Below are 19,295 nucleotides of genomic sequence, written 5' to 3' on the forward strand. Positions count from 1 at the left end.
CCCTCGTTGGCAGTCCATACGACCTGCAGGCAGCAAAACTTAATTTCCTCGAGCGAAGGCTGAAATCATCCACGGAAACACAGAGAGAAACACATGGGCAAAAAAAAAAAAAAAAACCCGAGAGAAACAAAATAGTTTTTTAAAATAGCAGCTGGGGTACATCAAGTAGAATTTTAAATGCTGGGCCAGGCCAATCTCTCTCAGGCAAGACAAGGGTTGAAAGGACAGCTCTTTGAATAAATGCATAGTTTATGCAGCGAGTTTTTTTCCTTTCTTCTTTTCCATAAGACAGGTTTTGCGAGCCCGCTGTTCAATTTTTCATCGTTTGCGGGCTTTCACCTCCTCCTCCTCCTCCTCCTCCTCCTCCTTTCTGTTTTTAATTTAAACATCTAATTTAAATTTGAAGAGGATGTAATCACTGGCCGTTTTTTCAAAAGCAAACTAGTTTTGGGTGAAAAACTGAGGGGAAGCGAACGAGCAGCTAAGAAGCCTAGGTAAGATTGGGGGAGGGGCAGGTTAAAGCCATTTTTCCCATGGACACCTTTAGTAGATTATTCCTGCCAACATCCAGAGAGGTTCTGCAGAACTCAAAAGCCATCATGCTGCGAGGGCAGCGTGTTCCATTCTCATTTCTGGAGGCGGGTTCAAATCTCATCTCTGGGGTCTTTTCAAAAGAAGCTGGCTGGCCATCTCTCAAGGACGGCCCCCTTGCTTTCCTTAAACAATGCAGGGGGGCTGGGCTAGATGGTCTTAAGGGTCCCTTCTGTCTCCATCTTTCCCAGATTCTACTATTATTTTTGTAGGAAGAAGGACGGGGGTGGAGTCAAGCAAGGAATTAACCTGGAACCGTTACATTCCCACAGGGAGTCTAGGTCCAACCCCTCTTGAATTCCATTGACTCTTATCGAGCACCCATTTAGTGCTGATTATTCGTTGACTGGATTCTTCTGCAATTCTTTATTGCATGAGTAATACATCAGATTGACTGGCGCTTAATAAATCAGATTAAGACTAGATTCGTTGACTAGGTTCTTGTGCAATTCTCTCATGCAATTCTTTATTGCATGAGAGAGAGAGAGGTTAGATTAGATTAGTTTAGATTCGATTAGATTAACAGAGTTGGAAGGGACCTTGTAGGTCATCTAATACAACAACACCCCCCTCACCCACGCAGGAGACCCTACAAGAGAAAAGATAGGAGAGAGAGAGAGAGACAGACAGATATAGAAATAAATATAGATGATGGATAGATTGATAAAGAGATATAGATAGATAGATAGATAGATAGATAGATAGATAGATAGATAGATAGATAGATATATGGATGGATGGATGGATGGATAGATAGATAGATGGATGGATGGATGGATGGATGGATGGATGGATGGATGGATGGATGGATGGATGGATGGATGGATGGATAGATAGATAGATAGATAGATAGATAGATAGATAGAGGATAGATAGATAAATATAGATTAGAATCTAATCTTATATCTAATAATGAGAGAGAGAGAGAAAAGATAGGAGAGAGAGAGACAGAGAGACAGAAATAAATATAGATGATGAATAGATTGGTAGAGATAAAGAGATATAGAGGATAGACAGATAGAAAGACAGATAGAAATATAGATGATTGGTAAATAGATATATAGAGATATAGATATAGAGACAGAGAATTAGAGATAGATTGATAGAAAGTGAGAGACACAGACAGACAGACAAGGTGCAAGTTTTTTTTGCATGAGCAATAAATCAGATTCACTGGAGCTTAACGTGTGCTCCTGATTCTTTCCTTCTGACAATTATCATTATCATCATTATTATTATTATTGTGTTTCTAGGAAAGCAACTGATCACAAGCGATGAAGGCACCAACCTGGATCATGTACAGCTGGGCAATCCGATATTCCTCAACGCTCATGGGGAGAGGAATCCGATACTCTTTTATGAGCATTTTGAAATCCGGTCGGGAAGGTGAGCCCGGAGACCTTTACCGGAGGCTGCTTAAACGACAACGAAGGCGGACATTTCCTGCAATCAAAGTGCGGAGAGAGAGAGAGAGAGAGAGATTGGTGGGAAAGTTTGCTTTAAGGAGGTCCTTCCCAATGGTGGGATTCAAATAATTTAACAACCTGTCTCTGCCCTAATGATTTCTTCCAACAACCAGTTCATCAAACTGCTCAGAAAGTTAACAACCGGATCTCGTGAACCGGTGAGAACCGGCTGAATCCCAGCACTGAATCCTTCCCTACCTGGAGAAGGACAGACTTCAAATGGGAGAAGCTGTTTCCAAAGACCCAAAGAAAGATGACTGGATTCCCCCCCCCTCCCCTGGCATTTCATCACCCCCAAAGAATTTTGAGGGTCCCCCCAAGAGGGTAAATGGAGCTGCCTGTGACTTGGGGGGTGGGGGAATGGGGATTATCTGCATATTAAAAGTAGGGTTAATAGTTCCCACGTGGAAATGAGAAATCAGAAGGGAGGGGGAAGTGGTGGGATTCAAATAATTTAACGACCAGTTCTCCGCCCTAATGATTTCTTCCAAAAACCAGTTCACCAAAACTGCTCAGAAAGTTAACAACTGATTCTGTTGAACTGGTGCAAACTGGCTGAATCTCACCACTGGTCCTGCCTGGAGCAAAACCCAAATCCATCTTTCTTTACTTTCCATAGAATTTCATGTCCCCTAAACTGGAATCAAGCCTACAAAAAAAAACACACAGATTTAATCTGTGAATTAATTTAGCCCAGAATGAACGCATCTTAAGAGGAAGGGTCCTCAGTGCTCTCTAAACTCCTTATAGTACTGATGATGTTCCCCAGTTGGCTCATGAAACGCCTGCAAGAAAACCTCCCAGTTCAGAGAACATCAAGGACCCCTCCGCAGAATATCGATACTGGCAGCCTCATTAAATTTCACAGCTTCTCCAAAACGGCCTTTTGATGCCCTTCTGAAGTGCAAAAAGGCCTCGTAAAAGAGAAATAAGGTTTTTTTTCACCATGTAAGAATCCTTAATTGGAGTTCTTTCTCTGGAGGAGGTTATTGGGCTGGGAAAGGAAAGCAAAAAAACACAATTTCTGAGCCTTGATTCTTTTTCACACCTTGCTCAAGCATGAAGCAAAGCCAGCTCTGAGCCCGAAATGCACCGAATCACCATCCAGAACCATTCCAACATCCCAGTCCAGGAAAAGCCTGCCCGTTGAGCAAAAGACACACACTTTAGACATGCACCCCCAAAATTGCCTTTCGGTCACTTCCATGCACTTGAGATATTTGAGGGAAAGGGAAAAAAAAATGTTAGCAGTTATCAAACTCTCTCAAGTAGTCCAGAATGAGAAAACAAACCATAAATACTAACTTTACCTTCGCTGTAAGGTTATAGTAACTGAATCTTGCAAGTCTGAAAGCATTTCTTTCTTTCTTTACTTTGCAGGGAACAAAGAAAGAGTCTTTTCTGAGATGCTTCCCACACCCCTTTTTCTTCTGAGGGCTCTGCTGCCCCTTATCTGGCTGCAGCCCTACCTTCTGTCTGCCAAGGTTGTTCTCACAGTCCATTCAAAACCTCCTGTCTGAACTGGGAAAACCCTGCTTGGCCGCTCTCCTGAAGTTGTTCCTGCATTTCTCTCCCAAGGGCACCCACGGCAATTCTGCAAAGACTTTTGCCACCCCTCTCCTCCATTCCCAACATCTGGAATCGGGGGTGAGCTGTAGGAAAAACGGAACACTTTTTCGAGCGACATGCATGACAGATGTGCTGCTTAAGGGAGTTGCGACAAAGCAGCACTGGACGCGGCTTCACAGCGCAGCCTTCTCTGCCAAAAAAGCGCATCATTGATTTGCCCAGTGTCCTCATCGTACGGCGCAAGCTTTTGGGAACTGGGCTACATCTTTTGGGAACCTTGACAGAGTGATTGTGGCCGAATTCCCGTGCCACCCTAAATCCCCTTTTCTGTAACTCTGTTTTCTTGAAAACAAGCCACGTTAGTTCATGCAAGAGGGATATGTAATATGTAGGAACAAATTCAAGGCAGAAAACCTTTAAGCAGGAACGGAGAGAAGCTTGTTTGAGTCGGAGATGTATCGAGGGACATTTGACACACACACCCCTTCGCAGTTCCCTCGCCTATCTTCTGATTATTCAGCTAACTGCCCTGCAAGTTCAGAAGGAAACTTTTTTTCAAAGTGTGAAGCATTTTGCAATCAATGGCTCGCCTTTGCGAAGGGCTGCAAAAGCCCTCCGTTTCACCCCAGCCAATTCTGCCCTTTTATTCGAGCCCCAAGCCACTCAAGCAGAACGTGACTGCACTTCTGCAAGTCAAGAGGGATTTTGAACATCTCCAGCACGGTGAGGTGAAACATTTCAAGACATAGCTGGGCCTTAATATTCTTTATTAACACATGCTTGCCTATATATTCCTGCTTTTGTTATATTCCATGCTCCCTAAAAATTGCATTTCCTGATTCTCTTTCCAGCTGACTGACAGATTAACCGTGGTTTTACAATGAGACTCTCAATCAGTATTCTCCAGCACATTCTTGGCTTCCTGGCGGGCTGTTGACCCTACCTATTTTGATGTCGAAAGATCTTTTGAAGAATAACTAAAGAACGAACAGGGAAGTTAACGTGCCACGCTGCAAAAACCCGCTTTGGATTTTCAAGGGCTTTGCAACTCAGCCTTCTTAGAAAACCAGAAAGGTCTACGGATGTTTGCTTCCCGGGATCTAGGAATCCAGAGATCACCCCTCCTGCTCTTTGGTTTGTTTTGCACGAACAACATGCTCTCCAGAATACGAAATGCACCTGCTCACCCCAAAAGCATTGGGTAGACGCTGAGCCGCCAGCCTCACAACGCATCGTAATTATGGATTTCTTTCAAACATTGGTGCCACCCCGAGGAATTAGACCGCGAAAGTGAGAAAGCAGAGCTCCCAGGGAGGCGTTTTAACCTAAGTGACACGCATTTATGGGAGGGGGAGCTGTCAATAGGATAACTAGCATTGTGACACACTTCAATTACTTTCAGACCAGGAACGCAGCCTGTGCATTACGCACCAGCCATCAGATGCTCCAAGAATCAGGCACAAATAAAATATTAAAACCCTCATGGTGGAGACCAGCAACAGCCAGGCTCAACCCACCATCCAGATGTGCTTCACAAAGTATTTTGAGGGCCTAATTTCCCCAGTGTGTTGTGGTCCGCTGGCAGCCTACGGTGGGGAAGGATGGGAACCACTCTGGGAGACTGGGGAGGACTCAGACGAGGGTCCTGCATCCGAGACAGAGATGGGGCCAGGGCCATCTGGGAGTTATGTGCTGACTCTGGAGCCTCCAGAGTCTGGCAGCAGTGAGGCAGAGGAACAAGGGGAGCCTGTTCCCAGTGTGTGCATGCGCAGAGCTGCCAGAAGGCAAGAACAGTTAAGACAAAAGGGGTGACTTGGGAGTAAGGCTTGGAGGTGATTGGCCCCTCCCATAAGACATAAAGGGGGAGCAAAGGGATAGGAACCTTTGCAGGAAGCAACTTTGTTCATCCTGGTCGGTTTGAAGCCTGAAGCTCCGTGTTGAATTTGTGTTCCCTTTTGGCCTCATATAACCAACTGGACATTTAGTCGTTGGCAGCATTTAGATAAAGGTGGGTTGATAAAGGTGGGTACTTATCAGACTTATCCTGAAGGACTTTGGGAGACTTCCATGGGACTATTTACACACTGTGTGAAACTCATTCTGGGCTGTGAATGACTATAATTCACAGCTGTTGAAATAAAGAAAAAAAAGGGGGGGTTGGGACTAATGTGTGTTTGTTAGTGTCTCAATAAGCCTTGGTCAGAACACGGTCTTTAGCAAGCCAGATTTATTTGATCGTATTATTCATCAAAATGTACAGGTAGGTCCTTGACTTACGAACAACAAATGAGGCCAACTTTTCCTCGGCTAAGCAAGATGGTTGCTCAGTGAGTTTCGCCAATCTGGACGACCTTTCTTGCACAGTTGTTAAGTGGAGCACTGCAGTGGTTACGCTAGTCAGATGGTTGTTAAGTCTGGCTTTGACTGTGCTTCGCCAGAACGTCGTAAAAGGGGATCACGTGATCCCAGGACAATACGAGCATCATAAATGACCAAAAAACGGTCCTAAGTCACTGTTTTTTCAATGCCGCAATCACTTCAGATACCAAACAAATGGTTGTAAGTCAGGGACTACTGGTGTGTGGAAATCAGCTGATTTCTTTCAGTAAGAGGTCGAGAACTCTGCTTTAAGTCACCAAAATTGAAATGAAGGTGATACCAGAAAATGTCCGCAATTCAAGGGAAATCTACATGGGCACTTTTAATTAATTAATTTTTTTTCTCGACAAAAAACGAAGTTCTGACCTCATGTTTTGAATTCCCTGGAAGAAGTGCTGAAGGGCTATTGTTTAATCAGGAAGAAGTATTGGAAAAGTGCCAGAAAAAAATTGCAGGTAGCTGACGGGTAGCTATTAAATCTCGCTACAGGTCACAGCCTAGTCAAATATTTCCCTGAAAGCCGCGAAGCATAAAAAGAAAAGAGAAAGGCAAACATCGTTCTCAGGTGTTACCAGTCTCATAAAGGTACCAGATCATATTTCCTTCACCAACGTTAATGGGGTGGGGGAGGACTTGTTAAATTTAATCTTTCTGACATAAGAGAATCTTATCAGGGTTAAAATGAGGGGGTCTCTGAGCTTGGTGGATTTTCTCGCAGACGTTTCATTACCCAACTCGGGAACATTATCAGTGCTAGAAGGGAGTATGGTTTCTGGAGGAAGAGGAGGAGAGGAGGATGACTGTGGGGTCCTTGGTGCTGTCTGAGCTTGGTGGTTTTCTTGCAGACGTTTCATTAACCAACTAGGGAACATTATCAGTGCTGGAAGGAAGTGGAACTTTTGGAAATGAGGAGGAGGAGGAGGAGGAGGAGGAGACTGTGAGCTCTTTAATGCTCTCTGAGCTTGATGGTTTTCTTGCAGATGTTTCATTACCCAACTAGGGAACATTATCAGTGTTGAAAGGGAGTGGAGCGTTTGGAGAGGAGGAGGAGGAGGAGGAGGAGGAGGAGGAGGAGGAGGAGGAGGAGGAGGAGGAGGAGGAGGAGGAGGAGGAGGAGGAGGAGGAGGGGACAATTGTAGGATTCTTGGTGCTCTCTTTCATTAACAAAGCAGTTTCAATACTGATCATATTACCTAGTCTGGTATTGAAATATCTGCAAGAAAACCACCAAGCTCAGAGAGCACCAATGACTGCACAGCCCTGCCCCTCCCCCTCCTTCAAATCCCGCTCCCTACAAGCCCTGGTGACGTTCCCTAGTTGGGTCATGAAATGTCTGCGAGGAAACCATCCCACCCAGAGAGATTCAACGATTCCTCATTTTGGCCTTTCCTACTCTATGGAAGGTACCACATAAGAGTCACGATCCTTGAATCCGTTGAGCAGCTTAACGCCTTGCTTCCTTCCCATCTCCTCTATTTTTCCTCTCTCTGACTGTCAATTCCCCCCGGCCCCCAGGGTGGAAAAATGTGCTGGAGAAATGGAACATGGGAATCCTGAGAGATAAACCACAGCCTTTGACTTTCTCCTGCCCTTCAGATGTTTTCCTCGCCCAATCTAATTTTGGACCCTTCTACGAGGTGCAAAAAATAAAAATAAAATAAAAATCGCAGCGCCTCGTGTTTCCCAAAGGAGTTATTTAAAAAATTATAATAATAACAACTTTCTCCGCTTCCAGTAAACCCATTTCTACGCTTCAATTCTCCCCCGTTGGTTGTCTTCCCAATTCTCAATTCTCCTTCCTCCTCCTGACCCTCTCCGTTCCTCTGCCATGGAATCTAAAAATACCTGGCTAAAAATATACATTAACAACAGAGAGAGAGGGGGGAAAGGTAGAGAGAGAGAGAGAGAGAGATGAAAATAGTTTTTAAAAGGGTGGGAAGGAGGAGGGCCCACCCGAAATAAACTCCGCAGAATTTCCAAGAAGCATCTCGAAAGGGATAAACCGTGTCTGGAAGACTGGTCCTCCTCCCCCATCAATCAAGTCTGGCTCCAAATGATGGAGATAAAAGAATCGATTCTCGGAAGATTCAATTGGTCCAAAAAAAAAACCCCAGCTGCAAAAAGAAATGGAAAGAAATGACTTCTCAGTGGGAGGAAAAAAAACAGAGGTTACAAACCAGGGCCTGGGATGGCAAATATGCCCTGAGGATTTACAAACAAACATTCATGATTCTTGAAATGAGAGGAAAATGTAAGTTTTTTTCGAAGTTCTGGTCCTCTCCAGCTAAAGTCATTCCTCTGATGGTTGCTGAGGATGTTGGTCTTTTTGGGGTTCTGCATCAGTACATCTGTAAACAATATTTTGGGAGATGCCCAAAGGATGAGAAATGCCCCTTGAGGATTAAAATTCTACTTGAAAGCAACTACAGGCGTAAAACTGAACAAGCATTTTCCAGGAATGAATCTAGCCATTAAAAGTTAAGGAGGAGCAAGGTTTTACACCCAGGCAGGAAAAACCAAAGGTCCAGGTACAGATCAGGCGAAACCTGGCTCCAAAACTGTAACTGGGAGAAGGATCTTGGCGTCCTAGTGGATGATCCCTTAAACATGAGCCAGCCGTGTGCGTCAGCAGCCAAGGAAGCTAATACAATCCTGGGTTGTATAAACAGAGGCATAGAATCAAAATCTTGTGCAACATTAAGTGTCTTTTATAAAGCCTTAATAAGGACACATCTGGGATTCTACGTCCAGTTTTGGTCACCACATTACAAAAAAAAGATGTTGAGACTTTGGAAAAAGTGCAGAGAAGAGCAACTAAGATGATTAAAGGCCTGGAGGCAATATATATATATATATGAAAAACGGTTGGAGGATTTGGGTTTGGCTAGTTTAAAGAAATAAAAGGACCAGGGGGGGGACATGATAGTAATTGTCCAGTATCTGAGGGGCTGCCCCAAAGAAGAAGAGGGGATCAAGCTGTTCTCCAAAGCACCTGAGGGCAGGACAAGAAGCAATGGGTGGAAACTGATCAAGGAGAGAAGCAATTTAGAACTAAGGAGAAATTTCCTAATATTGAGAACAATTAACCAGTGGAATGACTTGCCTCTTGAACTTGTGGATGCTCCACCACTGGGGGTTTTCAAGAAAACATTTTAGGAGATGCCAAAAAAGATGGGGAAATATTCACCCCTCCGCTTTGCCCCTTGAGGGTTAAAATTCTACTTTGAAAGCAACCACAGGCGTAAAAACCACGCAAACAGCCATTAAAAGTTAAGGAGCAGCAACATCATTATTATTTCATGTTGTGCCGACTGATCTGAAGGACCATTAAGGAACAAAATGAACAAACCTGCCAAAAGTAAAAACAAAAAACAAAAAAAACCCCACATATCCTGCATGAGTAAAAATTTGCAAAATCCAATTCATGCTCAGTCTAGAATGATCCATTCTTCCCTTTCCGGCAAGTCATCTTTATAACCAAGTCTCTCTCTCTCTCTCTGATAGCTGGAAGGCCTTCACAACACAAACAAGTCATATCTATCCACAGTGTTTACCTCTAAAGGTTTCAGAGGGTCTAGAAACTTGAAAAAAGAATCCTTGAATTATGCTGGGGGTTTGGGATTTTGTTGTTGTTGTAGTTGTTGTTGTTGTCTGCATGTTTTGGATTGCCTGGCCGACAATCCTTCAAACTGATTTATCTCCTAGCCTAAATAACTGTCAGGAAGAAAAGACGATTGTTATTCAATCACAGAGGGTAATGAACGCTCACATAATTTAATCGCTGATTTGAGGCGAGGCCCCAGTTTTGCTGCAGAGGTCTAAATGTTTAATATCTGTGCCTTCACGGGGCTGACATTAACAGATTACCAACGTGGCATTGTTCGCCAGACACTGGAGCTTCGCATCCATCCAGGAAGATAATTGTTCTGAGCACGCTCGTTTGGAAATTATTAGGTGGGGGAGCAGAAAGATGGCGTCTTACGGCAGCTGAAGCCCCCCCACCCCCCAAATACCCCAACAATTATCCTTGGGACTTTTGGAATCCTGCCCATTTTTTTCACACTTTTTTGGCCATCGCAAAGTGCCTTTTCCAAAACACAAACCGGTCCTGAAAATGGCTGCAAACGGTGCCTGACAGATGCAACCCAGCCACTAATAACTTCTAAATAATTGATGGGCTGCCAAGGCGCTTTCAGACTGCAAAAATAAAGTGGAAGCCCTGAGGGATGGAGAAACAAGAAGAAGAAGAAGAAGAAGAAGAACAACAACACAAAAACTGCTCATCGCCCAGATGCATAAAAAATAATAATGCTTGGAATATTGGAGAACCAGTTTGGTGAAGGCTGGAAACCAGGAGGAAAGGAGTTCTAGTCCCACTGTAGGAATGAAAACTGGCTGGATGACTTTGGGCCAATGACCAGGAGACGGTGAGTCCTACCTTGGGCATGGAAGCCAACTGGGCGACTTTGGGCTAATCACTAGGAGATTGTGAGTTCTAGTTCTGCCTTAGCCATGAAAGTTTGGTTGGGTGACTTTGGGCCAATCACCAGGAGATGGTGAGTTCTAGTCCTACCTTGGGCATGGAAGCCAACTGGGTGACTTTGGGCCAATCACTAGGAGATTGTGAGTTCTAGTTCTGCCTTAGCCATGAAAGCTGGCTGGGTGACTTTGAGCCAATCGCCAGGAGATGGTGAGTTCTAGTCCTGTCTTAGGCATGGAAGCCAAGGTTGACAAACACTGTTATAGGCAATACTCCCTGCAAAGGAGACCTATTCTTCACCTAGCTTCCTTATTCAGCCCAACCCGAGTCCCTTTTCTCTTTACTATTATAACCAAAGACAACGGTTGCAGTCCACAGAGATCCAAAGAGTTTTGCAGATGCCTACACACAGAAATGGGCCCAAGGAACCCACACACACACTCTCACACCCCTTGGCAGTGACTAGCAGTTTGGACAAACCTGGGAATCACCAAGGAAGAAATGGATTTCTGGCTGGCCAAGAGCACCTTGGAGAGGATTCATCCCATGTTGTCAAACCACCAAAAGGCAGATTCAGCTTCTTCCAAGCCAAGGACCAAAGCAGTTGCCAATTTATTTATTATTATTAATTTTGCTTTGTCCCAATTCCTTCTCTGCTTACTCTCAGGAAATTCCTCCATTTCCCCTGGATATCTGGGACGTGTGACCTGGAAGGGGGATTCTCTTCCGCCCAGCGTCTTGCAATATCCTCAGTCCCACCTTTTCCTTCCTCCCATCGATGAAAGCCGGAAGCTGCAGCTTTCCTGGCAAATTTATTTTAACTGCCCAATTCTCCCAAACCACCATCCCCCCCCACCCGCCTAAATGGCTTTGTTATAGGCAGGAACGGAGAAAAAAATCTGTATGGTTCTTGAGAAGGATCCATACAAACGCTAAAAAAATGGGGGGAAAACCACCCACACTATTATTACTAATAATATTGACTGTTCCTTTTAATTCCACTCCCCTCTTCCTCTTGGAAGAAAGCTCAGAAGAGCCGACAAAATAATAGCCATTAAAAAAAAAAAAAAGAAGTCCCCTTTGCACAGAGGTGACCCTGAATGCTGGTTAAGGCAACCAAACCGGGAAATCCTGGATTAACCACAACAGATTAATTTGAGTCACCCTGATTCACCCCAAGACGCTGCACCCTTGGTTAAATTGCAAGGACGCTCCTGCAAAAACCTCCTGCTTATACTGCTTATACAGTATTTTTTTCCGCCTTTTTGCTTTATTATGCATCGCGTGGGTGTTTTATTGGAGTGGGTGTGCATGCGTGGGTGGGGGGATATGTCTTTGCTGGCATGCAGAATGGCAGCCATGACAGGAGGGTGCATAATGCAGCTTCCACTCTCTTCTTCCTCCCTCCCTCCCTCCCTCTCTCTCTCTTTCTCTCTCTTTTTGGTGTGTGTGTGTGTGTGTGTGTGTGTGTGTATACTGTGTATATATATACTGTATGTGTATATATATATACTGTATGTATGTATGTATATATATATATGCAGGTCTACGAAAACAAATATATATATTGCAGGCTATTTTTTTTTCTACCTCTCCCTTCTAACCCTAACTCCTCTCCCAGAGTAGTTTTTTTAATGCAAAGATTTTTTTGGGACCTGGGGATTACCGACACGTCCTCTTAGCCAAGGCGTTCCAGCCTCCAGCCTGAAAAGCATCGCGTTCTCGTTCTGTTTGCATTCCTGGGAGAATCCTGCCAACATTTAAATCAATTATCTAAATTTACGTCAGGCTTATCTGGAGGAAGAGCCCCGTGTTCGACAAACAGCTGCCTGTTTAAACGCTGTGGGGACAGAAGCAGAGGGATTAAAGGCTCTCGCTTGCAAAACATACCTCCGCTTGGGAAGGAATTTCATTTTTCGAAAAAAACACCACCACCCCAGGTTTACACAAGACTTTAGTGACTGTTCAAAGTTACAATGGCCCTGAAAAAAAAAGGACCACTTCTCACCATTACGGCCTTTCCAGCATCCCCGTGGCTGTAGGTGTCACTGCCCTGGTGGAGACGGACTCTGAGGGAGAGAAGGAACAGCCGACAGGGAGTGGAAAAAGTATTCTGTTTCTTCCTTCTCCGTTATTTTGAGGATTAATCTATCCATCCCTGCGCATTCTAATCTTTCAAAGGAGGGTGAAGTCCAGCCCTCGTTGTTTCCATAAAATGGAATCCATAAAACAGACTTAAACTGGAAACCAGTCCAAGCCTTTGAGCATTAGGAAACCAAAACACACCAGCTGAGATTCAGGAGATGTCACACCCCTGAGCTGCAGTTTGGAGAAGAGATTGACAGCTTGGGGTAAGTGCGTGCCGGTTTTATTTTAGGAAGGGCAAAGCTAATTGTGCATGCAGACCGACTCTCTGTCCTTGGGGAGGGAAATAATAAACAACCAGAAAACTGGTTTGATTAATGCTTCCCTTGGGAGACGATTGTCGCCCAAAGACTCCCGAACACGAAGTCCTAAATAAATAAATAACTTCACAGCGGGGCCAAAATACAAAGAGGTTTCCCGCTGTGAGTCACAGGCCACATTTGTGCTTTGGATGAAGCCCAGGCACTTTAGCATTGCTTTGGCTTCTCAGAACAAATGCCCCCCCGAGGTCTATTATTCCTCTAATGCCCAAACACCAATGTAATGATGTCGGAAACAAACAGACCAAAAATACAAACGGATTGGGCTAAGTCTGGAGCAGCTACACCGGCGTTTCGGAAAGGCCGAGATGAGAAACACGGGGGGGGGGGTCCTTGACTTTTGCAACAGTTCATTCGGCAACGGTTCACAGTTGCAAACACACTGGAAAAAAAGTCTTATCACACTTAAGACCATGGCAGCTAGAGGTGGGATTCAGCCGGTTCGGACTGGTTCTACAGAACCGGTTGCGGAAATTTTGAGTACTTCGGAGAACCGACCAATCCCACCTCTAACTGGCCCCGCCAACCCCATCTCTTCTCTGCATCCCATTGAGTCCCAGCTGATTGGCTGGGTCTCCTTTGGTTGCCCTGCACAGGAGAATGGAGCTGGAAAGCAGGTTAATGGGGTGGGGAGGGAATGGGGATTTTGCGGTAACTTTCCCCTGCCACACCCACCAAGCCACGACCACAGAATGTCATGCCCATCAAGCCATGCCCACAGCTGATCGGCTGGGTCTCCTTTGGTTGCCCTGCACATGAGAACGGAGCTGGAAAGCAGGTTAGTGGGGTGCGGAGGGAAGGGGGATTTTGCAGTATATCCTTCCCCTGCCACGCCCACCAAGACGCCCACCAAGCCACACCAAGCCACACCCACCAAACCATGTCCACAGAACCAGTAGTAAAACAAATGGAATACCACCACTGGTGACAGCATCCCCGCAGTCACGTGATTTTCATTCAGATGCTTGACAACCGACTCACATTTATGACGGTGGCGGTATCCTGGGGGGGTCATGTGACACCCTTTTGTGACCTTCCGACAAGCAAAGTCCAAGGGGAAACAGGATTCACTTAACAACGGTGCTACCAACTTAACCATGTTGGGGCTTCGCTGAACAGATGCGGCGAGAAAAGTCGTAAGATGTGGGCCAAACTCCCTTCACAAATTTCTCACCTAGCAACATCAATTCCTGGGCTCGATCGTGGTTGGAAATTGAGGACTACCTATATTCTAAGAAAGCTGGGTTGTTGTTTTTTTTTTTTAAAAAAAAAACAGACTTTTCCACCCTTCTCCTTTGGATGGATTTTCGCTGCAGAAGACAGCCTGCGGGAGGGATGCTGAGAAAATCAACCTCTGCCCTTTTTGACTGTATGCATAAAAATAAAAAGACAGAGCTAGAAGGGAATTGGAGGTGGCATCCGTCAAGGAATGAGCTGAGCAGTTGACCTGGGGGAATCTTTCGATCCAGAAATTTCAACGTCTGCAGCTTCTGGAGCTCTCCCTGGTCCTGAAGTTGCACCTGAGTTACATCTCCTCCCCCCCCCCTGCCCGCAAGCTTCGTGCCCTCTTCCCAATCAGCTTCCTCCAGCTGAACTAAGAAAGCAACATGGCTTGGGTGGGCCAGCGTTGCCAGCTAGAGAATTCTGGGAGTTGAAGTCCACACCTCTTCTAGCAGCCATGACTGAGAACTCCCGCTTTTTGCAAACCTGAGCCATCCTTTCATGAGGAAGCTGGAAGGACTTCAACACACGTCCACAACAGTTGCACAGCTGTTCGACAAGGGACAGGCTCCGGGGAGCTGCTGTCAGCTGCCAAGATGGCCGGCTGCCATGGCAGACACCTGGCAGAAATCTCGACATGTTTGGGTGGCCTGCGGTTCCGTTCCAAAATTCAGGGTTTCGCCACAACTTTTTGTGAGAAGTGCGCCGGGGAGGGGAATGTGGAGCAGGGAGTGAGGAGAAGAGAGCTTTGATGTCAATTGCAAATCATTAATTAATCTGAATCATTAATCTGAATTATGCAACGGGGAGTCCAAAGACCTCTGGAGGAGGAACCGGATAGACTGTCTCCCCAATTTTTAGCAGTTGGGTGGAGGGAATGTTTCCAAAGGAGCTTCCTCTTGCTTTCACGGATTGATGGATGATTAAACCCGGTGTTTAAGGGTTGCCATCCCAACCAACTGAATTCTGGGCGTTGTTGCAAGATTAAAAACACAGCATCGAACCTTAATCCCAGCTGAGCTCCTTTAAATAAAAATGAATCACTGACCTAATACGCACTTCACGGTGGGGTTTTCTCCCCTCATTTCATTAGCAACACTGAAACGGGATTGAGCGAGTAAAAAAAAAAAGGGAAAAATTTCCCCCCTGAAAAGGGTTGAAATGTGTGCAGGCAGGCCTTGGCTTACAACAGTTCATTCGGGAGTCCTTTGAAGTTACAATGGGAGTGTGATGACCCAGGGCGCGACACAAAAATAACAAAGTCCAAAAGTAGAATAAATTCCCTTTAATGCCTCCAACTTGGCCCCCAATGTCCAGTTATCCTCGGCTGGAGATCAAACTCTTCCAAAAAACAGTCTACGAAGGGAAGAAATGCAGTCCGAATCCAAAGTAAAGATAATTAGAAATTAAAAAAACCAACACAAACCACACAGAAGTAATTAACACGGGGCGGGCCAGGATGATAAATTGCAGACTTCCAAAAGAGGATGCAGCACCCACAGTTGGGAGGACGCCAATACCGAGATAAGCCTCGACAAAGATAATGCTTCCAGCAAGGTGCTGTGTGCAAATGCCCCACTGATATCCTGTTCTCCCAGCTGCAACTAATGAAAGGGATCAGGGCCCTTTCCTCTCCCAATAGCCATGTTGCTCCCTTCTCCGTTCCTCCCTGCGTGCCCTAGGATGAAGAGGGGGTGGCTCTGGGTCTTTCTCTGAATGCCCAGCTGGACGGTGCCCTTCCCCAGTTTCCTCCACAGCCACCAGAGCCACACTCCCACTCCCTGTCAGCTGCTCGAACTCCCCCTCAGAATCAGACTCCAACAAGGGCATGACAGGGACTAAAAAACATAACTTTCTGCTGGTCCTCAAACTTACGGCCATTGCAGCATCCCTGCGTCCTAGGAACAAAAATTCGGGTGTGTTTGGCCACTGGCATGTACTTGCAACATCCCAGGTTGGGTGGGTGGGTGGAAATCGCCATCCGTGACCCTCCCAGCCAGCTTCCGACAAGCAAAGCCAACGGATATTCGCTTAACAACCAGACTCACTTTATAGCCAAAGTGATTTACTTAACCACCATGGCAGAAAAAAGGACTTAAAATCAGACACGCCTCAGTTTAACAACTGCCTTGTTCAGCGAGGGACATCCCCGTCCCAATCGTGGCTGTAATTCGAGGACTACTTTGAGGTTTGAAGTAACTGGCTTCCCACTTTGGAAGAGATGGTTGTTTGCTTCTGGTTGAAGGAACGGGGCAGCCACAAAAAAAGGATGAAAACGAAGGAACGATGGCAAGGCAGGAACATGTATGGCCCTGGAGCACGCTACACACGTGTGCCTGTCCCCAAGTTGATCTACCAAGGAATTAAGAACCTTAAATCACATCCGAGAGCAGTTTGGGGGGGAGGGAACCAAAGCAAGACCTATTTTCATCTGACATCCGCAGTTTGAGACCTAACCTACTTTCTTCTCCTCCCAATTAAAATCTGAGATGTTCAGAAAGGATGAAAGGGGGATGACGTGCCATATGGAGGAAGAGGGGTCGCATTTTTCCTTTTGAGATTTGGAAGCTTTTGCTTAAAAAAATAAATAAATCTCTCCAGAGACCTTTTCAGGTTGGTTTCTCTCTCTGTGTGTTGTTATTGTTTTTAAAAAGCCCAAAGTTTTTCATGTTTTTCTTCTTTGTTTTTGTTTTGCTTGGTTTTTTTTTTTTTCCTTCCTCCTTTCTTACTTGTTAACTTGTTGCAAGAGAGAAAAGTGCTGGAAGGATGTATTTTTCCTCTATTTATGGATGTCCTTTTTAGAGTTTTAATATAATTTGCCTCTCATTGCTAATTGTTATTACAGTTCAAAGAGAAAAAGTGGATGGATGGATGGATGGATGGATGGAAGGAAGGAAGGAAGGAAGGAAGGAAGGAAGGAAGGAAGGAAGGAAGGAAGGAAGGAAAAAGATGGATGTAAGGAGAGAGAGAGAGACGAAGGAAGGAAGGAAGGAAGGAAGGAAGGAAGGAAGGAAGGAAGGAAGGAAGGAAGGAAGGAAGGAAGGAAGGAGAGATAGGTTGGAAAAAGAAGGAAGGAAAAAGATGGATGTAAGGGAGAGAGAGTGGAAGGAAGGAAGGAGAAGTAGGTTGGAAAAAAAGAAGGAAGGAAAAGATGGATATAAGGGGAGAGAGAAGGAAGGAAGGAAGGAAGGAAGGAAGGAAGGAAGGAAGGAAAGAAAGAAAGATATTGATGTAAGGGAGAGAGAGTGGAAGGAAGGAGAGATAGGTTAGAAAAAACAAGGAAGGAAAAAGATGGAGGTAAGGGAGAGAGAGACAAAGGAAGGAAAAAGGTGAATGGAAGGGAGAGAGAAAGAAAGGGAAAGAGGGAGAAAGAAGGGAGGGAAGAAGCGCTCAAATACGTTTTAAGACTCCTCATTTTGCAACTTGGGGGGGGAGGGAGGGAGGAGTTGGCCGGGAAGGTAGCCGAATCTGACCACTGCTCACCACCACCTCTCTGGCAATTCCTACAGCGCCTCCTCCGCCAGATTCAGGTGGGCCCAGGTGAGTCTCTCCTGTTTTGCAACCAGATCCCTGAACCCCTGGTGACGGCGGCGGGCTCTAAAAAGGGCAATGCCACCACTTTGGCAGTCGTGACTCAGCCTCCCCCCATTGTTACCCCCACCTAAGACGCTGTCGCTCCCTTTCAACATCGATCCTCTGATCCCTGGAGAGGAAGAGCTGAGAAGCCGAGAGATCCGGGGAGGCTGAACTTCAATCCACATCTCTCAGGGTCACCGCCTTCCACCTTTACCCACCACGCTGTTCCCATGGCGACGTGGCAAACCGAGGCGCATCGGGCATAAAAATAGCCCCGGTGTGCCCAAAATAACTAGCATGTGTCATATAAGCAAGAGAGATCCACTTTGAGAGGGGCCGCTGGAGATATTTTTACACTCCCCTTTTGTTTTGCAAAAGGCCCAGGCGGAGAGCTGTCAATCCGAGGCCAGCTGTTGGGTTGGGTCACCCTAGGAGGGAAGAGAAATCGAGACGGATCCCTCCCCCAAGGGCTGCCCTACACCCACCCCCCAAAACCTGGCAAGGTCAGGAGGGGGGAACTCTGGTTCCAGGTTTTATTGGAGTACTCATCTCTAATGATCCAAGTGCTAGAGCCCACTGTAACTACATAGCCAAAAAGGCATTAAGAGTTGTTAACTTAATCTTACGTAGCTTTTTCTCCGGTAATATCACACTACTAATGAGAACATACAAAACAAACAACTGGGGGATGCTAACGGAAAACACTTCACTTCTCCTTCTCTGCGTTTCTCGTGGTTTAATTCTCCTCTAACTTCGAGCTCACAGGCAAACCCTCCACGCACCAAAACCCAGATTATATCAAGCCGTAGTTTAAATCCACCTTCCCCTCCATCTTTTAGCAGTCCTTTCTTTCCGGCCCAAGAGAGAAGATCCTCTCCGCGGAGCAGGATCTTGGATCTTCTCTCCAAAGCCTCGTGATCCTAGCACACCTCAGATGATCCATGCAGGCTAAGATCTTGAGAAACCCAGAGAGAGAGAGAGAGAGAGAGAAGCCAGATTATATACTCACCATCACCAAGCAAGCTTTATTGGCCTTAAGGAAGGTTCACATTCTCCAGAAGTTGCCCAAGAACTACAGAAGAACCATCGTCGGCAATTCAACGGTCGGTCAACCTTCGAAACGGGAAGGCCGGCGAAGCTCGGATCCACCTTCTGCCTTTTTCCAAGGAACCACTTCTTTAACCCAAACGGATCACCGTCGGTACAAACAGATTCCAACTCTCCCACAATATAAACAGAGGAATCATCTTGCCATATTTAGGGATTACTAGTGTCCCTACTGCAAATATAACCTAGATAATCCGACATAGCGCTGGGAGGCGTTTTTTAATCCCTGTAGCCTGGCCGGCTGGATGGTTCCTTTAAGTTCAGGAGGGGTTGTGGAATGGCCTTTGCCAGGTTGGCACACACACACACACACACACACACACACAAGAATAATAAATGCCTAGGGATGTTCCTAGAACTTCATCCTTCCTCTTGTGTTTTCCATGCTCGGAAGAGAAGCAAAACTATTCCTTGCATTATTTTAAAAATGTCTCCAACCCC

The 19,295-nt window shown here is 45.7% G+C and overlaps 1 protein-coding gene across 1 annotated transcript in view; it reads right to left on the minus strand.

The window, feature by feature from the left end:
- The window catches only part of PITPNM2 (phosphatidylinositol transfer protein membrane associated 2), a 66,012-nt gene extending 47,169 nt beyond the window's left edge, over positions 1-18,843 (minus strand). Inside the window, 2 exon segments of the mRNA XM_087942571.1 lie at positions 1,880-2,034; positions 18,757-18,843. Coding sequence (XP_087798697.1) covers positions 1,880-1,957 — 78 coding nt within the window. The 5' untranslated portion in view covers positions 1,958-2,034; positions 18,757-18,843.
- Between the last annotated feature and the right edge of the window lie 452 nt (positions 18,844-19,295).

This window comes from Notechis scutatus, chromosome 13 (assembly GCF_049901735.1).
Source record: "Notechis scutatus isolate UNSWTSFEM ecotype Mainland chromosome 13, rNotScu1.2, whole genome shotgun sequence".
Classification (NCBI taxonomy): domain Eukaryota; kingdom Metazoa; phylum Chordata; class Lepidosauria; order Squamata; family Elapidae; genus Notechis; species Notechis scutatus.